This window comes from Carcharhinus amblyrhynchos, chromosome 1, assembly GCF_965287045.1.
Source record: "Carcharhinus amblyrhynchos chromosome 1, sCarAmb.v2.hapA, whole genome shotgun sequence".
NCBI lineage: Eukaryota > Metazoa > Chordata > Chondrichthyes > Carcharhiniformes > Carcharhinidae > Carcharhinus > Carcharhinus amblyrhynchos.
Window position 1 is genome coordinate 36525818 of NC_137324.1, and position 24257 is coordinate 36550074.

General features: G+C 42.8%; 1 protein-coding gene across 1 annotated transcript in view; it reads left to right on the top strand.

Moving 5' to 3' along the window:
* LOC145356322 (atrial natriuretic peptide receptor 2-like) overlaps window positions 1–24257 on the top strand; it is a 139248-nt gene that overhangs the window by 28512 nt on the left and 86479 nt on the right. The window contains exons 5-7 of the mRNA XM_080208977.1: window positions 16917–17011; window positions 19389–19524; window positions 22438–22522. Of these exons, the coding sequence (XP_080065103.1) occupies window positions 16917–17011; window positions 19389–19524; window positions 22438–22522 (316 nt within the window). The remainder of the gene's footprint in view (window positions 1–16916; window positions 17012–19388; window positions 19525–22437; window positions 22523–24257) is intronic.

The window sequence follows — 24257 nt, forward strand, 5'->3', positions numbered from 1 at the left end:
GTGTGTGTAAACAGAGTTCCTTCTGCAATGTTTCCAGAACAGAGCAGCACCATGGAGCTTCCTAGCTGTAACACTTGCCGACGCAACTTGTCCACACACGTGTGCAGGAAAATGGTATCACTATTTGGGAATGGAAAACTTCCCTACTTTAGTCCACTACAGGCCAAAGATGTGTGCATTAGGTGGATCGGCCATGCTAAATTGCCCCTTAGTGTCAGGGGGACTAGCTAGAGTAAATAGGGATACAGCCTGGGTGGGATTGTGGTCAGTCCAGTCTCGATGGGTCAAATGGCCTCCTCCCGTACTGTAGGAATCTATGATTAATCACAAAGGCAAAATGCTGTGGATGCTGGAAATCTAAGACAAAAGAAATTAAAAGACACAAACATCCAACAAGTCAGGGAGCACCTGGAATGATGCAGAGTTAATGGAATGAATTTGAGGGGCATCTTTGAAAGTGGGAATGGAGGCAGTGTGGCCAGCTTGTCAGGGCACCATTGCCAGCAGCAGCCAACACAAGTGAAAATCGTAACATGCATCAGTCTGCATTCCCCCTTAAAAAAACCTTGTGTTTTTGAAAATTTATCTCAACGTTTTAGGTTAGTTACCTTTCCTCAGTAGTTAAGGGTCAATGATGGAATGCAGGGTAACACTTTCCCTAAGCCCTGCCCCTTAGGCCCCACCCTAGGCCCTGCCCTCTTGGCACTGCCTAATGCCTGGTGGGCCATGCCAAGGTGCCCCTAGGGTATGGGCACTTTGCCCCTTAGGCAGTGCCAGGAGACACAGGCTGGCATTGCCCAGATGCCCATGCTCAGGGGGTAACAGCTCCACCACCCCTCACCACCCAACCCTCCCTGGGGGCCCCCAATTCTCCCCACCCCACTCCAGAAGTGTCTCCTGCTAGTTCCCCAAAAGTGGGGAGCTACTCTAAACCCAGCCGGAGTGAAATTTTACTGGCGGGTTGAGATGCTATCGGGCCCAGAGACTTCAGTCCCAGAACCGATAATGACATTTAAGTAATATTAAAATAAGATTACAATAACTTACCTGCTGGTCCTGCCAGTTTCCAGTGTGGTCCTGACTGCGTTGTATATTTGGTGCTGGGAGATGTGCACACATTGGGAACGAATCCCACAAACCGGCCCATATGTGGTTCTTTCGGCCTGGTGGACTAATTTTTTAGCGCCTTGGGATGGGAGAATCACCCTTTGATTTCTGCTAATCTTGTTGTTTCTCATCCAGCTTCTGTTTCCTTAACAACCTGAGGTCACAGTCTGATTTCCCATTGAACCCCTACAGTGCAGAAGGAGGCCATTCATCCCATTAAGTCAACATTGAGCTCAAAAATAGCATTTTGCTTAGGACCTATCCCCATAACTGCGCCCAGAAGTCTAATAGCTAAAAATCGTAAGCTACAACCCCCTTTCCGAGAAACCCGAATGTTTTACTTTCTTTTTCAGCTAGGGGTAGTCACCAACAAGGCAGGCCCTGGAACCAAAGTTACCACAAACAGCAACTCACACACGTTTCCCCCCTTGGCCCCAGAAGCAGCAGATTTTATCATAGTACCTATACCAGATATGCTTCCGCAACTCAGAAATGCAGCTTACCACCATTTTCTCATGGATAGTTAGGATTAGCTAACAAATGCTGGCTACGCTTGAAATACTCGCATCCCATGAATGAAAGAAAAAGTTATCAGAGAAATATTCTTTCCATCTGTTTTAACTAGATCCTAGATAAGAAAGCATAACATTTCACATCACTAGACCATGCAGCCCCTGGCGATTATGTTAGACTTGACTCACTTGTACTTTGACTGTCCTTTATATCCAGAATGTCATTCGTTTTGATATTTATCTGATTCAGTTCAACATACACGACAGCATGATAAACCAAAGTCACCACTAGGCAGGTAACTCTCCCTTTGTCTGTAACAAATTCCAATTAAAATGTAACTAAATTTATCCCTGTTAGATAATGGCTGTAAGTGCCCTGGGGTATTTTCAGCTCCTTAGCAGAGCATGCTATAGAAGCACTCTGGATTGAAATTACAATGTTTGACATTAGTAACGTGTCTGGGATTTTCTGGCTGTTCCTGCCAGGGGATCTTCCAGTTTCACCGACAGTGAACTCCTTGCGTGGGTTGCCTGGCGGCAGACAGCAAAACAAAAGGGAACTCAATTGACAATAGTAGGACTGGAAGACTTAAGTTTACTTATTTATCACAAGTAAGGCTTACGTTAACAATGCAATGAGGTTACTGTGAAAATCCCCTAGTCACCACACTGTTTGGGTACCCTGAGGGAGAATTTAGCATGGCCAATGCACCTAATCAGCACGTCTTTCAGATTGTGGGAGGAAACGGGGAACTGGAGCACGTGAAGGAAACCTACGCAGACATGGGGAGAATGTGCAAACTCTACAGACAGTGACCAAGCCAGGAATTGAACCCAGTCCCTGGTGCTCTGAGACAGCAATGCTAACCATTGTGCCACCGTGCTGCCCCACCTCATCGTGCTGCCCCATCTCTCTCTCTCGATTGTTTCTTCCGTAGCAATGCAAGGGTGGGTAGAGTGGGAATCCATACAGTTTGTAAGTGCTGATATGAAATTCTTTCATCTGTTGTTTTAACAAAGTGTTACCTTTATTGTTTCAAGTGGTTTAGCAGTTACAAACAGTTAATTAATTATTAATTACTAATATTGCACAACATCTTCATCAGGTTCAGGAATGTACTTTATGGAGGGAAATCTGCTGTCGTTACTCGGTCTGGTCTACATGTGACTCCAGACCCAGGGCAATGTGATTACCTCTTTAGTGCTCCCTGAAATGGCCTAGCAAGCCATTCAATCCAAGGGCAATTAGGGATGGGCAATAAATGTTGACCCAGTCAATGACACCCCCCACATCCCTTGAATGAATTTTAAAAAACATAATTTATATAAATGCTCTTATCTCAGTTTTATTTAATCTCCTTACGTCTAACAATAATTTCCATTTAAATAGGATGTCCTACAGTTGGATATTGATCTTGAATAAGAATTTAGGGAAAGATTCATTACATTACAGTGACCACTTCAAAAGAGCTTAATTGGCTCTAAAGTTCTTGAGGACATCTTGAAGTCACTAAAGGCGTTATAAAAATGCAAGTTTTTTCACTTCCAGAAGTGGCATAAAGAACACTGAAAGGTTTACAATAATGAAGGTGTTGAGAGTGTAAGGGCAGACAAAAAGATGAAAGAAGTTCAAGACAGTGGGGAAAGAGTTAGAACATAAGATGGATACAAAAACAGGAAGGAGCAAAGACATGGAGGCATTTGAAGTGAATGATGAAAAATTTGAAATTTGGATGTGAAGCAATTGGAGTTTTGTACATATTGGGATAGCAAAGGGCATTTTGTGCTGACCAGGCAAGAAACTTCTAGATGGATTTGAGTTTACAAAGGTGGAGTAAAGAATACATTGGAAAAGTTGAATCTGGAGGTGAAAAAATACATGGATCAGGAATCATTAGCACTTGACATGAGAGAGATTTAGATCGTTTTGGAGACAGAGTGGATATGGAGTCATAATTCCAATGCAAAATGACACCCTGATTGCCTATGGTATCCATGATAGTGCTCTTGTGTTATGACTAGCCCAGGCTAAGGTTCCCCTAAAAATTAATGATCTGGTGAGACTCCTCAATTTGTCACTGTTTGGCTGGGATACCCCCCAAATTGATACAAACCCAGGAGAGCGTGGATGACTGGCTTTATTCAACCCACTCTCTGCTGACAGCAGCAAGGGGTTTAATCCAACAAGGTACCCTTTCCCTTGGATAACTCTTCCAGACTCTTTAAAAAAGGAGCTAATTCAACCAAGCTTTGTTGAAATATGATGGACCTCATTAATGACTAAAAGGGTAGGAGAAATGGTAAAACACATGCATCTGGAATCTCACAGCCCACCATAGTTTACATATTGTATACTTCCCTCATGCCATGATGCACTTGGGTGAATAAACAAATAGATATACATCAAAGGCCTGGATTTATGTAGCATTTTTCAGGACCACCATTATAATGGCTGCAATGGTCCCAGCCATTCCATGTACTTAAGTATTAGAATCTGGCTGACACTTTGGTGCGGCACACAGACTGTTGTGACCTTTGTCAGGGACACTTTGAGTCTTAAAGTCATTGAGTCATTATGGGATGGGAGAAGGCCATTTGACCCATTGAGGCAATGTAACTCCACTCAATTAATCTGTTTAACCTGGTATAAAAGGTCTCATAGTGACATTTGAAGGCACCTTCGTGTCGTGGTCGAGGAATAGTTATCACCTGTTATCTTCAATTAGATAATAAGTGACTCTGAATTTTATTTATGTGTTTTTAATTTCTATACCTTAAAGTTGTTACTAAAGAAAAGCACTGTTAATCCCACTCTTGAAAATTTTTATTGACTGAGTATTTTTAACCTTTTGGTGAAAGAATTCCACAATTCCACCATCATTTGTTTGAAAAAGTGGTCTCTGATCCCTTCCTAATTTTAAGATTGTGTGCCATCTTGTTCTGGATGCCCCCTGCCTGAAATCAGTTTCCCTGGGGGCATTCTTGAGCCCACGCTTGCCATCCATGCAAATGCCAACAGGGGCTCAAGATTGGGGAGTCGTAGTTCTCGCCGGTGAGATTGCGATTTCAGATCTTCCCCACCCCTCGCTTGTGATGTCATCAGGATCATACCCATAATGAACGTGAACCAACTTTACATTTATTTGAATGCGTTTAAATGTAATTAACCCACCTCCTCAGCAGATATTTACTCCCTGCCGTATGTTAACAGAGCTCCGATGTGAAATCAGCTGATTTACAATTGGTTGACATAGATGTACGGAAGGATGTAGAGAAGTGTCGTTTTGGATTGGGTTGGGGAGTGGAGCCCCTGAGACGTCCATGGTGGGCTGGAGGGGAAGGTTTACTCAGGCTATGATTGGGGAACCTTTTAAAGGTAGTGCCCGATCTCTGTGCAGCTGGATTTTGTCGGGGTGTTGTATCTCTGCCCCACCCCTTCCGTACGATAGGGTGAAACACGCCCCCTTGATTTGTTTTGGCGTGTTATAAGGTCTGGAGGGAAAATGTGTTTCTCTCGCTAGAAGCAAAAGACTGCCAGTGTCTCAAAAGATGTAGTTCTTTCTGTTTTGTCCTATCAAATACCCTATCACTTAAAACAACTTGGTTAGGTCATCCATTAATCAACCTTTTGAACTCAAGGGAATACAAGCCCAGTTTATGCAATGATTCCATAATTTAACCATTTAATGCCTGATAGCTTTGCTGATGGGGTGAGGAGAGTTGGGGGGGGCAGTTAATCTAGGCAGATAGTTTGTGTGGGTCAGATGGGGGGGTAGTTAGTCTAGGCTGATAGTGCATCGGTCAGATGGGAGAGCAATTAGCCTAGGCAAATAGTGTGTGTGGGTCAGATGGGAGGGCAGTTAGCCTAGGCAGATAGTGTGTGTGGGTCAGATGGGAGGGCAGTTAGCCTAGGCAGATAGTGTGTGGGTCAGATGGTGGGGGGAGGGGGAGGGGGGAACAGTTAGTCTAGGCAGGTAGTGTGTGGATCAGATTAATGTCAACACCACAAGGCTTCGATCCCTGTTCTAGCTGAGGTAGGCTCAATTCCTGCTTCCTTGACATTTTTGTCATTGAAAAATCACAGTGCTTTGCCACGGTTTAGTGAATTATCTTTTTCCAGGCATTGAGCAGGCATAATATTGTGGTTATGGAAATTGGTGTTGAAACTAAATAGATTTAGATCAGGTGGTGTGACCCACACAGAGATCAAGGGGATTTTTTTTAAAGAAACACTTTTTAGTGGGGTGGGTGGAATGACCACCTTCTGTTGACAGTTCAGACATAGTCAGCAGACAGATGCCACAACTCCACCTGAATGCACCAAAGACTCAGGGCAGAACTCTGGGGTTTGCCGGTCCTGCTGCGGTGAATAGCATTTTGACGGAGCTCCAAATTCTCCATTCCCAGTGGCAACAATAGCGTGACAAACGAGATTGGAGAATTCTAGCCTCAATCTCGGAAATCCCCTTTCCTGATCTTGTAAGCTTTGATTGCGGCACGGTAGCACAGTGGTGGGTGGCACGGTAGCACAGTGGTTAGCACTGCTGCTTCACAGCTCCAGGGACCTGGTTTTGATCCCAGCTCGGGACACCGTCTGTGTGGAGTTTGCACATTCTCCTTGTGTCTACGTGGGTTTCCTCTGGGTGCTCCGGTTTCCTCCCACAGTTCATAGATGTGTGGGTTAGGTTGATTGGCCATGCTAAAATTGCCCCTTAGTATCCTAAGATGCTTAGGCTAGAGGGATTAGTGGGTAAAATATGTAGGGTTATGGGCGTAGGGTCTGGGTGGGATTGTGGTCGGTGCAGACTCAATGGGCCAAAGGGCTTCTTTCTGCACTGTAGGGTTCTATGATTCTATGTTTGCCTTGATGGGAGAGTTTCACATTGGGCATGATCCCCTCCCTCAAATGCCTGAGGATTTTCTGGGACAATTTGTTTTAATCCCTTAATGGTAATTGTGTTGTGATTCTGGAGGATCTTGAATTCTATTCTATAATAAATCAATGTTATACATATGCAGGCAATAATTTTTGCAGATGAATTTCGAAAGCATATTATCTATCTTTTCAAAAGATATAAAGGGCATCCTCTGCTATGAGATCAAAGGTCTGTTTTTGTTTCAAATGATAGAACTCCAAATATATTTCAAAATGTGCAGAGAGATCCGATGAAACTTTGAAATATTGCAACAGTTTCTGAGGAGAGGGAACTTCGCCACAGTGAAATTTTTGCGTGATTACTTTGGTGCTGTCTATTTATAGATGTTGGCAACCTTACAATAAACACAGACAAGGGCCAAATTATTTGCGAGAATGTTGGAGCCTAATTTCATGAAAAACCCATATTATTGCTGTGAGATTTCTGGATCTGGGGAAGGTAAAAAACGCCCGATTAGAATTTATGTTGTAGTTAGTGCAACAGTGCCAGAATTTAATCTGAAGTGGATGACACTGTATTAATGGGAAGTAATACAGATTATGTATAATAACATCTTCTGTGGCATTGCTCACATGGAGTCTGGTGTTTCAAATGCAATTATGATTTTTAGCTGGTAAGTTCTTTCAGGTCACTGCCCAAGACATCCCCACGGAATAGTGGCCAAAACAGGGAAATGTCGATCATTTGAGTTGGTTGGAAACTCTTGAGGTTAATAAGAGAGCAGTTGTACCTATTTGTAAATTTATGAGTTGGTACTAGAAAACACATCATGAAGTGGTAGGTTTTCTTTGTCTATTTATTTATTAGTCATAAGTAACGCTTACATGAACACTGCAATGAAGTTACTGTGAAATTCCCCTTGTCACCACAGTCCAGCACCTGTTTGGGTCAGTGCACATAACTAGCACATCTTTCAGAATGTGTAAAGAAACCGGAGCATCCGGAGGAAACTCGCACAGACACTGAGAGAACACGCAAACTCCACACAGACACAGACAGTATAAGATAATGAAGGGGATGGATAGGGTAGAGGTAGAGAGATTCTTCCCGCTTAGAAAGGATAGCAGGACTAGAGGGCACAACCTCAAGATAAGGGGGGGGGGCAGTTTAGATCAGAGTTGAGGAGGAATTTCTTCACTCAAAGGGTGGTGAATCTTTGGAATTCTCTGCCCGTTGAAGTGGTGGAGGCTATCACGCTAAATATATCTAAGTCACGGGTAGATAGGTTTTTGATAGACAGGGGAATTAAGGGTTATGGGGAGAAAGCAGGAAAGTGGAACTGATCCACTTTAGATCAGCCATGATCTTATTGAATGGCGGGGCAGGCTCAAAGGGCTAGATGGCCTACTCCTGCTCCTATTTCTTATGTTCTTATGTTCTTAGTGACCTAAGCCAGGATTCGAACCCGAGACCCTGGCACTGTGTGTGCTAACCGCTGTGCTACCATGCTGCCCTAATTTACATCAGTAACTGATTTATACCAGTAATCCGCACTGATTTACATCAGTAATGCGCTAGCCTCTGAGGCCTGATATCTGATTTTATTCTTTGGACGTAAGAATAAAATGTGGAATGTTTTTTGAAAGGTGAAAACTTTCAAATGTTGATGCTCAAAGAAACCTGGATGGTCTATTACATAGAATGCAGAAAGTTAGCAAGCAGGTACAGCAAGCAATTAGACCTTTATCGCCAATGGATTGGGGTACAAGAATAAAGAAGTCTTGTTACAGTTGTACAGTGTTTTAGTGAGACCGCATCTGGAGTGCAGTGTGCAGTTTTGGTCTCCATTTTAAGGAGGAATACACTTGCATTGGAGGGGGTACAGCAAAAGTTCTCTAAATTGGTCTTTGGAATGCGCAGGCTGTCCTCCGATAAGAGGCTGAGTAAACTGTTAAGTTAGTAACAATGAGAGGCGATCTCTTGAAACCTACAAAATTTTGAAAGGGGCTTGATAGGGGAGATGCTGAGAGATTGGTTTCATTCTCCAACCTTGCCCATGGCGATGATTCTCTGGTCTGCTGCTGTGAATGGAGATTTGGCTGAGCGCCAAATTCTCCATTCTTGTTGGCAGCAAAGGGGACATCAGAGAATCCTGGCCATTGTTTAGAATCATAGAAATCCTACAGTACAGAAAGAGGCCATTTGGCTCATCGAGTCTGCACCGACCACAATCCCACCCAACAGGATTGGTTTCTATTGATTGGGTAATCTAAAACATGGGAGCACAGTCTCGGGATAAGGGGCTGATCAATTAGGACTGAGGGGAGGAGAAATTGCTTCGTGCAAAGGTTTGGGAATCTTTGGGATTCTCTACCTCAGCGGGTTGGGGATGCTCCATCATTGAAAGCTAGAATTGACAGATTTTTGTGGGAGAGTTTTCCCATCCCACCCTCCATAGGTGTCATAGCGAGTGGGGAGGGGCTGTGGGGAGGGGGGCAGGGGGGACACAAAGTTCCCATTGACCTCGGGTGGGATTTCCTTGTTTTGGGGCAAGTGTGTGTGGAAAATTCCACCTTTGGTCTCTCGCGGAGCCATGGGATATGGGGTGCAGAGGAAAAATGAAGTTGAAGCCCAAGATCACCTCAGATCATATTGAATGGTAGAACAAGCTTGAAGGGCCATATGGTCTACACATGCTCTGATTTCTTATGTTCTAATGTTCTTATTTTAACAGAAAGATGTTCGATGGAAAACACTTACAGATATGTAAAACAGATTGATCTATAGAATTTTAAAGCTTGCATATGGTATGCACTTCCTGTCCACAAATTTTACTTCTTGTCTTAATTTTTTAGCAATTAGTTTAGATTACTAATTATAATTGAAACTGTCTGTATCATCTCTTATACTTTTAAGGTTCCTACATAAACTGTAGCCAGCCACAATGTGCCAGAGTTTCATTTTGGAAGTAGAGCTGAGTGATTTCCTGATGTTGTGATGCCACCTCCTGATTCTGGTTCATGACAACATGTTTTTATAGAACATTATAGCTCAGTACAGGCCCTTTGGCCCTTGATGTTGCACCAACCTGTGAAACCAATCTAAAGTCCATCTAACCTACACTATTCCAATATCATCCACATGTTTATCCAATGACCATTTACATGCCCTTAATGTTGGCAAATCCACTACTGTTGCAGGCAGGCCATTCCACACGCTTATTATTCTCTTGAGTAAAGAACCTACCTCTGACATCTGTCCTATATCTATCATCCCAACTGGTGGGCAGTTGGGAAGGAATTGGAGTCAAGGAGTCTGAGATAGAGGTTGACTGATATTGAGGCACCTGCCTTCATTTGCTAGAAATTAATCTGCTTCTTCAGATCATTGTGAACCTCCCTAGCCTTAACGTATACATGCCCTCCCTTCACCCCTTACCCTCATCCAGTATCCACTACAAACAGAATTCACAAACACCATTACAATACTGGGGAGTCTTGGGGAAGCTCATAAATCTGTTAAAATAAACAAACATCACTTAAATATTCACTTAAACCATTATCCAGTTAGTTGTCAAGATAAACAAACATTTCATGAACATCAATTTAGAAAACAATAATTTTCTTAATAGTTAATAAATCTTGTTAAAATAACAAGTCACATTCCCTTTGACAACTATGTCAACAACCCCTGATGAGTAGAATCTAATAATGGATTTGGAAAGCATTCAAGCATTCACAATGTGATTCTATTGAACATGTGTAACATGTGTGTTCACAAATTCTCTTGAGCTGAATCAAATAAAGCCTTTGAAGATAGCCAGAAACTTGATCAGCTGTCAAAGCCTTAAAATTGCCAAACAGATAACTGTGCTGAATGTCAGAGCAAACAATCAAAGCTGTGAGCATATTTTACACCATCAGATCTGTAATCCTTGTTACAATGCAAGGTAGCACTTTATTTCTTGGATAATGTACTTGAATGCGTCTGAAAACTTTTCCATTTCCACAATATTTGATTACTGGTGAAAAAAGAAGCATGCTGTTGAAGCTTTTCGTCTTTTTGTACTCATCATGGCAAATGCAAGAATGCCAGATTTCAAAGAGATTAGCAATTCATATTGCATGAGAAAAGGGTGCTAATAGATTGACAATTTGACTCTAATTGATCAAGGCATTGCCATATAGAATGCACCAGGGAATGATAGTTACCCTATGATTCTTTAGTTCAAAATATCAGGACCTTTTCCTTTTCCCTGCAGGCCTGGAGTCACCACAATGCTGGTTAATCATTCTTCTCCATCTCCTCCTGTCGATTACTTATTCTTCTTCCAATCCCAATGCCTTTTTATTATCTCCTTGTCACATCCTTCCATCTGGTCTCAGGTCTTCCTCTTCTTCTCCCTCATGGCAGCCCTATCTCCATCACTTCCCTTGTCACGTTTCCTGTATCTCCAGAATGGATGGCTATACCACCTCAATCTTTTCCCCTCTACTTTCCTTGTTGTGCCCATAATCTTCACTGACCCTCTGATATGCCGGTTGCTGATTTTGTTTATGCTTTTCCGTTTCTTCAAACTTCCATTTCAATATCCACATCTTACTGTCATTGTTCCTCTTCTATAGACATTGCCCAAATCTCTTCACTATATAACAAGGTTGGTCTCAAACTCTTCTGTCGACAGTTTCTGCTGCTCTATGTATTTATTAATTAGTTGGTTTTTGTGGCTCATTCATTTGTTTCTATTTCTTGTGTTCTTGTTGGTGTTTCAGCTGATCTGTAAATTTATTAAGTCATTGCAATCCATTCTGTAGTTAACTTGTTGGTGCCGACTGCAATATCAATCTTTTATAATCCACTATTTTCAGTTGCTTCATTGTTGTACTGATTCTGTGCAGATTTCAATTACTAATTCATTGGTAGCTGCTTAGTTATACTTCAAGTTTCCTCACTTTCTTCACATTATTCAAAGTGAATCTTTAGTTTGTTCTATTAAATCCATATTATGGTAGTAGCAGCTTCTTTGGACATGAGGCATAAGTCGAGGTGGTATTTTAGGGAGGTAATCTCATAAGGATCCAAGGGTCAAATTTAATATGGCATTCTCAGGGAGAAGCAGGAATTTTGGGGAGTTGCGGCCTTTTTAAATTGTGGGGACATTTGTACATTGTCAGAGATGAGCAATGAGCCGAAGAGAAGAGTCAACAGTATGAGGGCAATTTATGCCAACAGCAATAATAAGGAGAGCACTCGGTACCAAATGGAAACTAAGAGTTGTGATTGGTACAGTGAGTGTTGGTGAGCGATGCAAGTCTGTTTCTGATATAGGAATCTCAGTTGGAGAAGGCCATTAACCCCTCAGACCACCACTGCCTTTCATTTAAATAATGGCTGATTTTTTAAAAAAGTTTATTTATTAGTCATAAGTAAGGCTTACATTGTGAAACACCCCTAGTCACCACACTCCGGTGTCTGTTGGGGTCAATGCACCTAACCAGCATGTCTTTCAGACAGGGGGAGGAAACCAGAGCATCTGGAGGAAACCCGTGTAGACACGAGGTGAAAGTACAAACTCCACAAAGACAGTGACCCAAGCTGGGAATTGAACCTAGGCCCCTGGTGCTGTAAGGCAGCAGTGCTAACCACTGTGCCACTGTGATTTGTGATCCATCTCCATATATTGGAAGGTTCCAATCCTGTCAGCAGAACAGGAAAAAGGTGAGGGGAGCCTGAATGGATGATGTATTATTCATTGGAGTTGGGGGCACTTTTTCACCAGAAGCAGCACCAGAGCGGACAGTGCTTTGAACTATTTTTGGTAAAATTTGAGTTCAATTGAGTTTCACCATTACGAGTTTGTGAGAAATATTCCCATAATGGTGTTTGCAGACAGTGAAAGAATCTGCAAGTTTTATATGGAACAGCTGTGCTATTAGCTGTGGTAGGTTTACAAAAAGAATGTGGCTTATGGAAGCTGCTCTTCAGATTTTGAGTATTTGAGATTTTGCCTAGTAATTACTTGAGTTGCGAAAGTCAGGAATTTCTGGGCATAATGAAAGTCAACACTGAGACTTTTCAAGAAGATGTTAGTGCCTAAATTAGTAAATGAGCAAGTAGGAGGAAGAAGTGAATAAGTACCAAAAGTATTAGGCAATGAGTTTTCGGGGAATATTGGAGTAAGGAAGAGTTGGTTATACAAAATGGGATGCCAAGAATATGCCTTGGAATAAAAAGACGTTGCAAACATCGTTGACAATATGATAAAAAGGACAGAGAGGAGAGCAATTGAGAAGAAATGCAAAATAAAAATAATGACTCAAAGGAAAAGAGACCTTTTAAAACAAAAGGAAATGAGACTTTTTTTTAAAAGACCAAATGCATTTAAAAAGCAAATGAAAACCAGGCATGTTAATAAAACACATGGGAACAGACCTTTACAAAAACCCACAGGAAACTAACTCTTAAAAGTGACAGCAGGAACAGGCATTTTAAGTAAAAGTGAAGGAAGCAGGCCTTTAAGAATAGGCAAAGAAAAACACCATACAATAGAGTTTGCAAAAACAACGTGGGGAAAGAAAAACAGTGTGTAATGGGGCTTGAAGGTACAGTTAAAAAAAGTTAAGAAGCTCACAACAGGGCCATGAAACATAGATGAAAGGAAAAAATGAGCACCACTGAACCTTTTGAAAGGACATACTGGCTGCTGACCAATTTTTTTTATTAATTCGTGGGATATGAGTGTCACTGGCTGGCCAGCATTTATTGCCGATCCCTAGTTGCCCTTGAGAAGGTGGCGGTGAGGTGCCTTTTTGAATTGCTGCAATTCATGTTCTGTGGGTTGACCCACAATGCCAATAGGAAGAGTTCCAGGATTTTGACCCAGTGCCAGCAAAGGAGCAGTGATATCTTTCCAAGTCAGGATGGTGAGCTTGGAGGGGAACTTGCAGGTGGTGGTGTTCCCATTTATCTGCTGCTCCTGTCCTTCTAACTGGAAATGGTTGTGGGTTTGGAAGGTGCTGTCTAAGGATCTTTGGTGAAATGCTGCAGTGCATCTTGTAGATAGTACACACTGCTGCTACTGAGCATCGGTGGTGGACGGAGTGAATGTTTGTCGATGAGGTGCCAATCAAGTGAGCTGTTTCGTCCTGGATGGTGTCAAGCTTCTTGAGTGTTGTTGGAGGTGCATCCATCCAGGAAAGTGTGGATATTCCATCACACTCCTGACTTGTGCCTTGTAGATGGTGGATAGGCTTTGGGAAGTCAGGAGGTGAGTTATGGGTAAAGTATTAAATGAGTACTTTGCATCCATATTCACCAAAGAGAAGGATTTGGTGGGTGATGAGTCTGGGGAATGGTGTGCAGGTAGTTTGGATCATGTTGAGATCAAAAAGGAGGAGATATTGGGATTCTTGAGAAACATTCAGGTAGACAAGTCCCCAGGACCTAATGGGTTAAACCCCAGAATACTGACAGAAGCAAGGGAGGAAATTGCTGGGGCCTTGAGAGAAATCTTTGTATCCTCGCTAGCTACAGGGAAATCCCAGAAATTGGGGAATAACCAATGTTGTTCCTTTCTTTAAGAAGAGTAGCAAGGATAATCCAGGTAATTACAGGCCTTACGTCAGTGGTGAGGAAACTATTGGAGAGGATTCTTTGAGACAGGATTTACTCCCACTTGGAAATAAGTGGCTGTATTAGTGAGAGGCAGTATGGTTTTATGAAGGGGAAATTGTGTCTCATTAACTGGATCGAGTTTTTTGAAGAAGTGACGAAGATCATTGATGAAGGTAGGGCAATGGATATTGACTATGTGGACTTCAGTAAGGCCTTTAACAAGATCCCTCATGGCAGACTGGTACACAATATTAAGGTGCACAGGATCAGAGGTGAGCTGGCAAGCTGGATACAAAACTGGCTCGATCATAGAAGACAGAGGTTAGAGTGGAAGGATGCGTTTCTGAATGGAAGGCTGTGAAAAGTGGCGTTCCACAGGGATTACTGCTAAGACCTTTGCTGTTTGTAACATATATTAATGATTTGAAGGAAAACGTAACTGGTTTGATTAGTAAGTTTGCAGACGACACAAAGGTTGGTGGAATTGCAGATAACCATGAGGACTGTCAGAGGATACACAGAATATAGATCGATTGGAGACTTGGGCAAAAAGATGGCAGATGAAGTTTAATCCGGACAAATGTGAGGTAATGCATTTTGAATGGTGTAATACAGATGGGAAATATACAGTAAATGGCAGAATCTTTCAGAATATTGATAGGCAGAGGCATCTGGTGTACAGGTATACAGGTCATTGAAAGTGGCAGTGCAGGTAGAGAAGATAGTCAAGAAGGCATAAGGCATACGGCATGCTTGCCTTCATCAGCCGGGGCACTGAGTTTAAGACTGGCATTTCATGTTCATAGAATCATAGAATCCTAAAGTGCAGCAGGAGGCCATTTGGCCCATCACATCTACACCAGCCAAGTACCATCCTGGCCCTATCCCCATAACCCCATGCACTTACCCTGCTAGTCCCCCTGACACTAACGGTCAATTTAGCATGGCCTATCCACCTCATCATGTTGCAGCTATATGGAACCTTATTTAGGCCACACTTGGAATATAGTGTTCAAGTCTTGTCGCTACAATACCAGAAGAATGTGGATGATTTGGAGAGGGTACAGAAAAGATTTACCAGGATGTTGTCTGGCATGGAGGGCATTAGCTCTGAGGAGAAGTTGGAGAAACTTGTTCTTGCTGGAATGATGGAGGTTGAGGGGCGACCTGATAGAAGTCTATAAGATTGTGAGGGGCATGGACAGAGTAGATAGTCAGTAGCTTTTTCTCAGAGTGGAAGAGTCAGTTACTAGAGGGCATAGCTTTAAGGTGCACGGGGCAAGGTTTAAAGGAGATATAAGTGGCAGATTTTTTACACAGAGGGTGCCTGGAACTTGTTGCCGGGGGAGGTAGTGGAAGCGGATACGATAGTGACTTTTAAGTCCTGTCTTGACATGTACATGAATAGGATGGGAATAGAGGGATATGGTCCCTGGAAGCATGGGGGTTTTAGTTCAATTGGGCAGCATGGTTGGTGCAGGCTCGGAGGGCCAAAGGACCTGTTCCTGTGCTGTAATTTTCTTTGTTCTCTACCCGCCACAGTATTCCTAGTTGCTGACCTGTTCTTGTAGCTACTGTGTTAATGTGGTGAGTCCAGTTGAATTTCTGGTAACCCCAAGGATGTTGATAGTCAGGGATTCAGTGATGGTAACACCATTGAATGTCAAGGGGCGGCAATGAGAGTGTCTCTTATTTATGATGGTCATTGCCTGGCATTTGTGTGGCACGAATGTTACTTGCCACATGTTAACAAGCCTGGATAGTGGCCTGAATCTTCTGGGCAGCGACAATGAGAAGTGGGTTGCTGCATAATTGGAGAATCCTTTGTGGAGTTACCTAGGTGTTTGCCTCAATTTTTTCTTTCTAACCAAGAGTTAGGCATTCTTGGAGACATTCCCAGAAAGCAGGGGAATTGCCCAACAGAAATTTAGATTTTCCAGGGAATTTCCACAGAAGTCCATGCGTTAAGACCTGTGCAGGGTCCTAACACATGTCTTCAATCCTACATCCAGTTTCTACTGAAGGTCATAAGAATTAACCCATGTTGGTTTCTAAATCTTCTGCTGACTCAGGCAGTTTCTTCCCTTTTCCCTGCTAATAGTATTTTATCATAGTTCAGTTCCACCTAGCCTCCCTCTTTGATTGTGAGAAGCTTGGAATTGAGGTTGGAGTCTTCAACCAGCACTTCCCCCTCTTCCAAATACACTAATTTAAATCCTTTCCCATGGCTTGACTTGCCCTCTTGAAAGATCCGAAACTAACTCCGTTGTTGCAGATGTGTGCAGCTTTCTCTGCTGCTGCATGAACCCTGTAGCCACACATTTAACCAAGCTCATCTTTTCTATTTAACCTCTCCAGCTCCTGTCATAGGGGCTAATCCTACGTTATTATTCTTGAGCTCTTTAACCTACCGCCTTGCTTCTTGGGTGACACGGTGGCACATTGGTTAGCACTGCTGCCACACAGTACCAGGGGCCCAGTTTCGATTCTAGGCTTGTGTCACTGTTTGTGCTGAGTCTGCATGTTCTCTCTATGTCTGCGGCAGTTTCCTCCGGATGCTCCAGTTTCCTCCCATAGTCCAAAAAGACACGCTGGTTAAGTGCATTGGCCATCTTAAATTCTCCCGCAGTGTACCTGGACAGGTACCTAATTCTGAAGATGCTTCAGCAACATGTCTGTCCCTTCAGCAATGTACCAATAAACCTTTTACTTCTGTGTTATAGTTTCCAGTGTAAAATGGTAATTTGGGACTTATTTGCTGTGATTTAATTTTCTGTAATATTTACATCTTTTTATTTTATTGTAGGTGTTACTGGCTTGGTGAGCATTGATAAAAATGGTGACAGAGACATCGACTTTAGTCTCTGGGATATGGTCAACACAGAAACTGGGGAATATGAGGTTGGTATTTTAAGTATTTTTAAATGCTTTGTATAAGCCTTTATTTCCCATGTTACTAAATGACTGTGCATGGTATGAAACCCACTAAACTTGCAACAAGTGGGTAAATTAAAAGATTGAAGGAAGATTTGAGTGATCTCCTAGTCTCAGCAAGGAATTACATTTGAAGGGAATGTAGCTTGAAAAGCAGACTACAGAATTTCTCTTCTAATTCTGGCCCATGCTTCCCATTGAAAATGTGGAATTACTGGATTGATCTTCATATCTATTTAATTTTAAAAATCGATGTGTCAGCAATGGTTACAGCAAAACTGTTTGTCATTGGGAAAGAAGTGTTCTGATGGACAGAAATCTTGTCACGGTCACCCACATGTACTGGGGGCAAGCATCAAGACCAGATGTGAGGTATTGGCAGAGACAGGTCAGCTACATGTTGGATCAAATTAGAATATTGTCTACTCCTGTTTCTGATGAGGTGTAATCAATGCCAGAAAAGCTGCCGGCCCAACATCACAAGCACTGAAAAGTTTATTTATTAGCCACAAGTGGGCTTACATTCACACTTAATGAAGTTACTGTGAAAATCCCCTACTTACCACACTCTGGCGCCTGTTTGGGTACACTGAAGGAAAATTTAGCATGGCCACTGCATCTAACCTGCACATCTTTGGACTGTGGGAGAAAACCGGAGCACCCAGGGGAAACCCACACAGACACAGGGAGAATGTGCAACCTCCACATAGACTGTGTCCCAAGCTGGAATATAAACCCAGGTCTCTGGAGCTGTGAGGCAGCAATGCTAATCACTGTTTAATTTGGATAATTTAGGAGATCAACTGGCAGAAGAAACATCTCAGGTTCACTTACTAAGAAGGGGGTGATAATAAATAGCTGCAAGATATAAATGCCAAGGCATCATTTTGCCTTGGGAAATGCATTTATTATAGTCCAAATATCACTGATGTCTGCTGTAGTTTTGGACATTAGAAGGGTTGCCATAGGAATCTGAATGGAGATGGAATCTCGATTTGGAATTGGCAGACTGTGGAAGAGGATAACCCGTGAAGTGAGTGCCATTGCAAACAGGATATGTATGGCCCCCCCAGCACTGGAAGGATCATTATTGACCTTAGCGAATGGAAGTCTGTGACTGTTATGCACTTGATCCAAAGGCAGATCAAATAGATTTTACAAATGGGAACTTTGCTTGCACAACACACTGAATTCATGCACAGACACAGAGAGGTGGCATGGAAGATATAGTTAGTATTGCAGCCTCAGAGCTGGGTTCGATTCCAGCCTCGGGTGACTGTCTGTGTGGAGTTTCTCCATGTGTCTGTGTGGGTTTCCTTATGATGCTCCTGTTTCCTCCCACTTTCCAAAGTTGTGCAGGTTAGGTGGATTGGCTATGATCAACCTGCAGAGTCATAGAGATAGGTGAGGGATTGGGCCTAGATAGAGCGCTCTTTCAGATGATTGGTGCAGGCTCAACGGACCAAAGAGCTTCCTTCTAGACTGTATAGATTCTTTTGATTCTATAGTAGTCACTAGGCCTTCAAAGAGTTAACAGCCACCAGTTCCAAAAGAGGGAAACCCTGTTGAAAGTACAAATTTTCTGAAATTCCCAGCATACACTCCTGGTAAGAAGGAATCTGCATTGAAAGATTCACTGGAATTTTACCGTCCAGCTGCTCGCCATGGGAATTGGAGCTGGCGAGGGGTGGACAATGGGAGGGTCATTGACCTTGGGTAGAATTTTACAGCCTTGCTCGTCTCGTAACTGTAAAATCCCACCGCACATCGCTGAGTTCTGATTCATAGAATCCCTACAGTGCAGAAGGAGGCCATTTAGCCCATCCATAGAATCATAGAACCCTACAGTGCAGAAAGAGGCCCTTCAGCCCATCGAGTCTGCACCAAACACAATCCCACCCAGGCCCTACCACCATATCCCTACATATTTTACCCATTAATCCCTCTAACCAACGCATCCCTGGACACTAAGGGGCAATTTCTTAGCATGGCCAATCAACCTAACCCGCACATCTTTGGATTGTGGGAGGAAACCAGAGTACCCGGAGGAAACCCACGCAAACATGGGAAAAAGTGCAAACTCCACACAGTGACCCGAGTGGAATTGAACCCGGGTCCCTGGCGCTGTGAGGTAGCAGTGCTAACCACTGTGCCACCATGCTGCCATTTAAAAACGGCAGTATTTTCCACTAATGATTTGTGGAACTACTTTGGAGAAGATGCTTCAAGCGAGTTCACATTTATGCCCTTTTTGAATATTGATAGCATTATTTAATTCTTAAATACCACAGAGTCGTTACAGTCAAACCATGCTGATTTAATTGTTTTGCTCCATATTGTACAGGTTGTCGCTCATTATCTGGGAGTGAAAAATCAGATTTATTGGATTCCCAATGTAGAGATTCATTGGCCATCAGGCTCCATTCCCTCAGACAACCCGCCATGTGTGTTTGAAAATGAAATGGCAATCTGCAAGCAGGGTAATGTATTGATTATTTCGTTATGTGATCTACTGAATGCTGCCAGCTTCTGTAGACCAATCTATATTGCACTGTAATAAGTACTTGAGTCATAAATAGTCTTTCTGGTAGTGAAGGAGCCATGGATTTTATTCATGTCAATAAAATGTTAATTTCCTTTGCCTTATCCACCCATCACACGTTCTTCATGTCACAGGTGCACCTTTGTATATCCGCCTTTGCTTGATGGTAAGCTAGTTTCCTTTGCTTTGAGTTTGGTTAAGCCACAAGGCACCAAAGGTCTTGCGCTAATTCAGTTCTTTGCTATCCTCATCATTTTCATCAAACCCATCCTGATATTTCCTTTTGATTTGATTATTTATTATTTTCATATGTACCAGTGTACAATGAAAATATTGCTTTTTGCGCACTTGCAGACAAAGTTTACCATTCATAGAGTACATATAGCGGAGAAGGAGAGGAGTGGGTGCAGAATGTACTGTTGCAGTCATAGTTAGGGTGTAGAGAAGTAACAGCTTAATGTATGGTAGGTCCATTCAAAAGTCTGATGGCAGCTGGGAAGAAGCTGTTCTTAAGTCGATTGGCACGGGACCTCAGACTTTCGTATCTTTCTCCCAACGGAAGGAGGTGGAAGAGAGAATGTCCGGGGTGCGTGGGGCCCATATTATAGATGGCTGCTTTTCTGAAGCAGCGGAAAGTGTAGACAAAGTCAATGGATGGCAGGCTGGTTTGTATAATGGACTGGGCCAAGTTCACAACCCTTTGTAGTTTCTTGCAGTCTTGGTCGGAGCAAGAGCCATATCAAGCTGTGATATATCCAAAATTCTATTAAACAATCCAAATGTCACTTCTCAGGCATTGATGATACTGGACTTAAGGACATCCAAGCACTGTGGCCACTCTTCTCCAGTTCTTGGTTGAAGTTTGAAAGTTTTACCTCAAGGCATTGTTGGAATTGGTCTCTGAATCCTTCAGAGCTTTGACATTAAAATGCTGAAGGACCAGCTCTTCTGAGACATATGACGTTGGAAGATTTGATTAAGCAGAGAGAAGCTGCCGACACCCATTGGAGGGAGAACTTTGAGAACATTTTCATTAAAGGGACAATAGTTGACGAGAGTGTTTCCAACTTCATCTCTCAATGCCCAGTTAAAGAGGAGCTCAGAACTCTGCCAATGTTTATTGTGATGATGAAAATCATCACCTAAATGAAGAATAACAAAGCAGCAGCTGGTGATGGAATCTCCACCTGAACTCACTAATCACAGAGAAAAGGAACTAACATTACAGCTCCATGTCCTAATCCTTTAGATCGGAAATGAAGAGGAAGTGCTGAACGATCTTAAGGATGCCATGCAACCTTTAAGAAAAGGAACTGTGGAAATTGCTGAGGCATCTCCCTGCTTTCCATTGCAGGAAAGATGGTTACAAGAGCTCTTCTGAGCTGACTTGTTACACTTGCTGCAGAGCCACTCCCCGAATCTCAATGTGGCCATCGAGAAGCTCGGCAAACATAATTTTTACAACTCACCAACTACAAGAAAAATGTCACACAGTGCTCTTTAACTTGAGAAGGAACTTCATCTCTCCGTAAATCGTGAGACAGGCTGGAAGATATAAGTATATTTGAAATATAGATGTTCTCCAAAATGTACTTGGATATGCGAGCATTGATCTGAATAACAAATCCATTCGAGATTCTTCTGACGTTAAGACAGAAATTAAACAAGTTTGTTTCTTTGCCATGTTCTTTTCTCGATCTTCCTTGCTGGCAAGCCATGTCAGATGTATCTGCTGAGGATTTACACTCAACATTCAGAAGGCCAAAATCTTCAATGAGAAAGCCCCTAATGCACCACTCACCCCCCCACTTCCCCCCTGCCCCTGCCAGCCCCATTGATTAGGATTCATAATGAGTGCCTGGAAAATGTGGAACGTTCCCAGTAGCTTGGAATTTATCTTTCACACACGGCTGACATTGATGAAGAAATCCAGCATCACCTGAAATCTGCCGGTGCGACCTTTGGTCACCTGGGGAAATAAGTGTTTGAAAATTGGGACATCAAATCTGAAACCAAGCTCATGGCTTACCATGGGTCATGATCCCTTCCTCACTGTATGGGGCAGAAACATGGACAACCTATCGGAAGCACCTCAAAGTACTGGAGTCATTCCATCAGTACTGCCCGCGGAACACCTTACATATTAAATGGCACCAATATCAGTTTCCTCTCAGAAGCATCAAGGTTGATCATCCACCATCAGAGTCGTCAGATTGGTCATGTGGTTTGGATGTCAGATACCAGACTATCAAAGCAGTTCAGTCAGATGGTACCTGAATGTATTTAGTGAGGTACAAGTTCTTATCTCAGTTAGGGTAAAATCTCCTCCTGGTTTTCCATCTAATTATAATGAGCTGACAGTTACAAACAACTTATGCCAAATTTGCAGTGTTTCTACCCAGCCAAGCTCTTAAATTTGGACACTGAAGAAACAAATCTTTAATGGGCAGAATCATGAATGGATGGTATTGCAGATGTCCATCCTCAATTTAATGTATTTAGGCTAAAAGTATTGAGCAAAATGTCTTTACCCCCCCCTGGAGCCTGGGTAAACTCTGAAAAATTTAACAATGATATTCTTGGAAACTTGAAAGCCTGCACAGGATTTGTGTCTGATAAATAGTTTATTATTTGGAAGCCTTGTGTATATCATCTGTAACTGAGGAAGAGCGATTCACATCATTGCATCTTTGCAAGAAGATTGATTTGCTTTGCTTTTTTCCTTCAAGGGTGTCTATCAGATGATTTCCAAGCAAAATAGTAGATAGACAGGGGAGTTCGATGATGAAGTGATGAAACAAAATCTGCTTCTTAATCCACTTATACAATTCTCCTCTTTTTGTTTCCTTAGCTACTTTCCCGCTGCTTGGAATAGTTGCCCTGGGAGCAGGCCTCACGCTAGCAATTTTTGGAATCTCCAGCTTTCTGGTTTACCGGTATAGTATTTATGAATCTGTCCATTTAAACCTGGAAACAGGTTGACTGTCCTTTATTTTGCTAAAAATGTCATTTACATTCAGTAATTAAAACTTCTTTGACATGAAAGTCAGGCTAAAGAATTATTGTCTCTTTAAATTGTACATTAGAAACACACACATTTGGACAGCATGGTGACACAGTGGTTAGCACTGCTGCCTCACAGCACCAGGGACCTGGGTTTGATTCCCAGATTGGATCATTGGATCACTGTGTGGAGTTTGCACGTCCTCCTCATGTTTGCGTGAGTTCCTCCGGGCACTCTGGTTTCCTCCCACAGTCTAAAAGATGTGCGGGTTAGGTGGATTGGCCATGCTAAGTGTCAGTGGGCCACCTACGGTAAGCGCATGGGGTTGTGGGGTTAGGGCCTGGGCAGGATTGTGGTCGGTGCAGACTTGATGGGCTGAATGGCCTCCTTCTGCACTGTAGGATTCTCTGATTCTATACATTGAAACATACATAGAAAATAGAAGCAGGAGTAGGCCCTTAAAGCCTGCTCCGCCATTTATTTTGATCATGACTGATCATCAAATTCAATGTCCTGATCCCACCTTCCCCCCACATCTGTTGACCTCTTTTGCCCCAACAGCTATATTTCATTCCTTCTTGAATTCACACAACATTTTGGCCTCAACTACTTTCTATGGTAGTCAATCCCACAGATTCATCACTTTCTGGGTGAAAAAAATTCTACTCACTTCTGTTCTAAAAGGTTTACCCTTTTTCCTCAATCTATAACCTCGAGCTTTGGACTTCCCCATGATTGGCACATTCTTTCTGAATCTACCCTGTCTAACCCTATTAGAATTAAGTTTCTATGAGATCCTGTTTCTTCTAAACTCCAATAAATATACTCTTAACCGACTTAGTCCCTACTCATATGACAGACCTGCCATCCCAGGAATCAACCTGGTAAATCTTCACTGCAGTCCCCCTATAGCAAGGACATCCTCCCTCAGATAAAGACACCAAAACTGCAAATAATGGCCGCGATTTTACCAACAATTTGCACCCCTTTTTGGACACGAAATTGTGGTAAATTCGGGCGTCGGGCCTTTAATGCGAACAGCACCTGAATCCGAGCAAATCGCGGCTTTATCGACACCCAATTCAGGCGCTGATCTGGTCCGCGAATCGGGTGGTCTGACGATTTAAATGTATTAGCATGCATTTAAATCGATTTAATGAACTGCGCTCCCAATTCTCCCCACAAAATCCCACTTTACCTTCTTCTGGTCCGTTCCGGACCCGCACTGTAAACGACCTGCAAAATAAAAATCTGAAGCTGATTTTTATTTTGCAGGGGAACCTCCAAAGTGGCTTCAGAGCTTGCAACAGCTCTCTGACCCAGATCATCCTCTTGGGGGGGTGGTGAGGGGGAGGTGGCGGGTCAGAGCACCCTCTGGGGAGGGAAAGGAGGAGGAGAAGGTGGGTCAGATGTATCTGTGGGAGGGGCGAGAGGGCTGATCGTTGTCTGGTGGTGGGGGGGAGGCCCAATCTCTCACTGATGTTGGGGGGGGGGGGTGGTGGTGGGGGCGGATGGATCACTAGTGATCCATCACACAGTAATCCAATGAATATTTCTCATCAATATTTATCGTGAGAAAAGCCTGGATGTTAGGGAACTTGAGAAAATAAATAGTGCTGTCTTGAGGACTGAATAGAACATAGAACATAGAACATAGAACACTACAG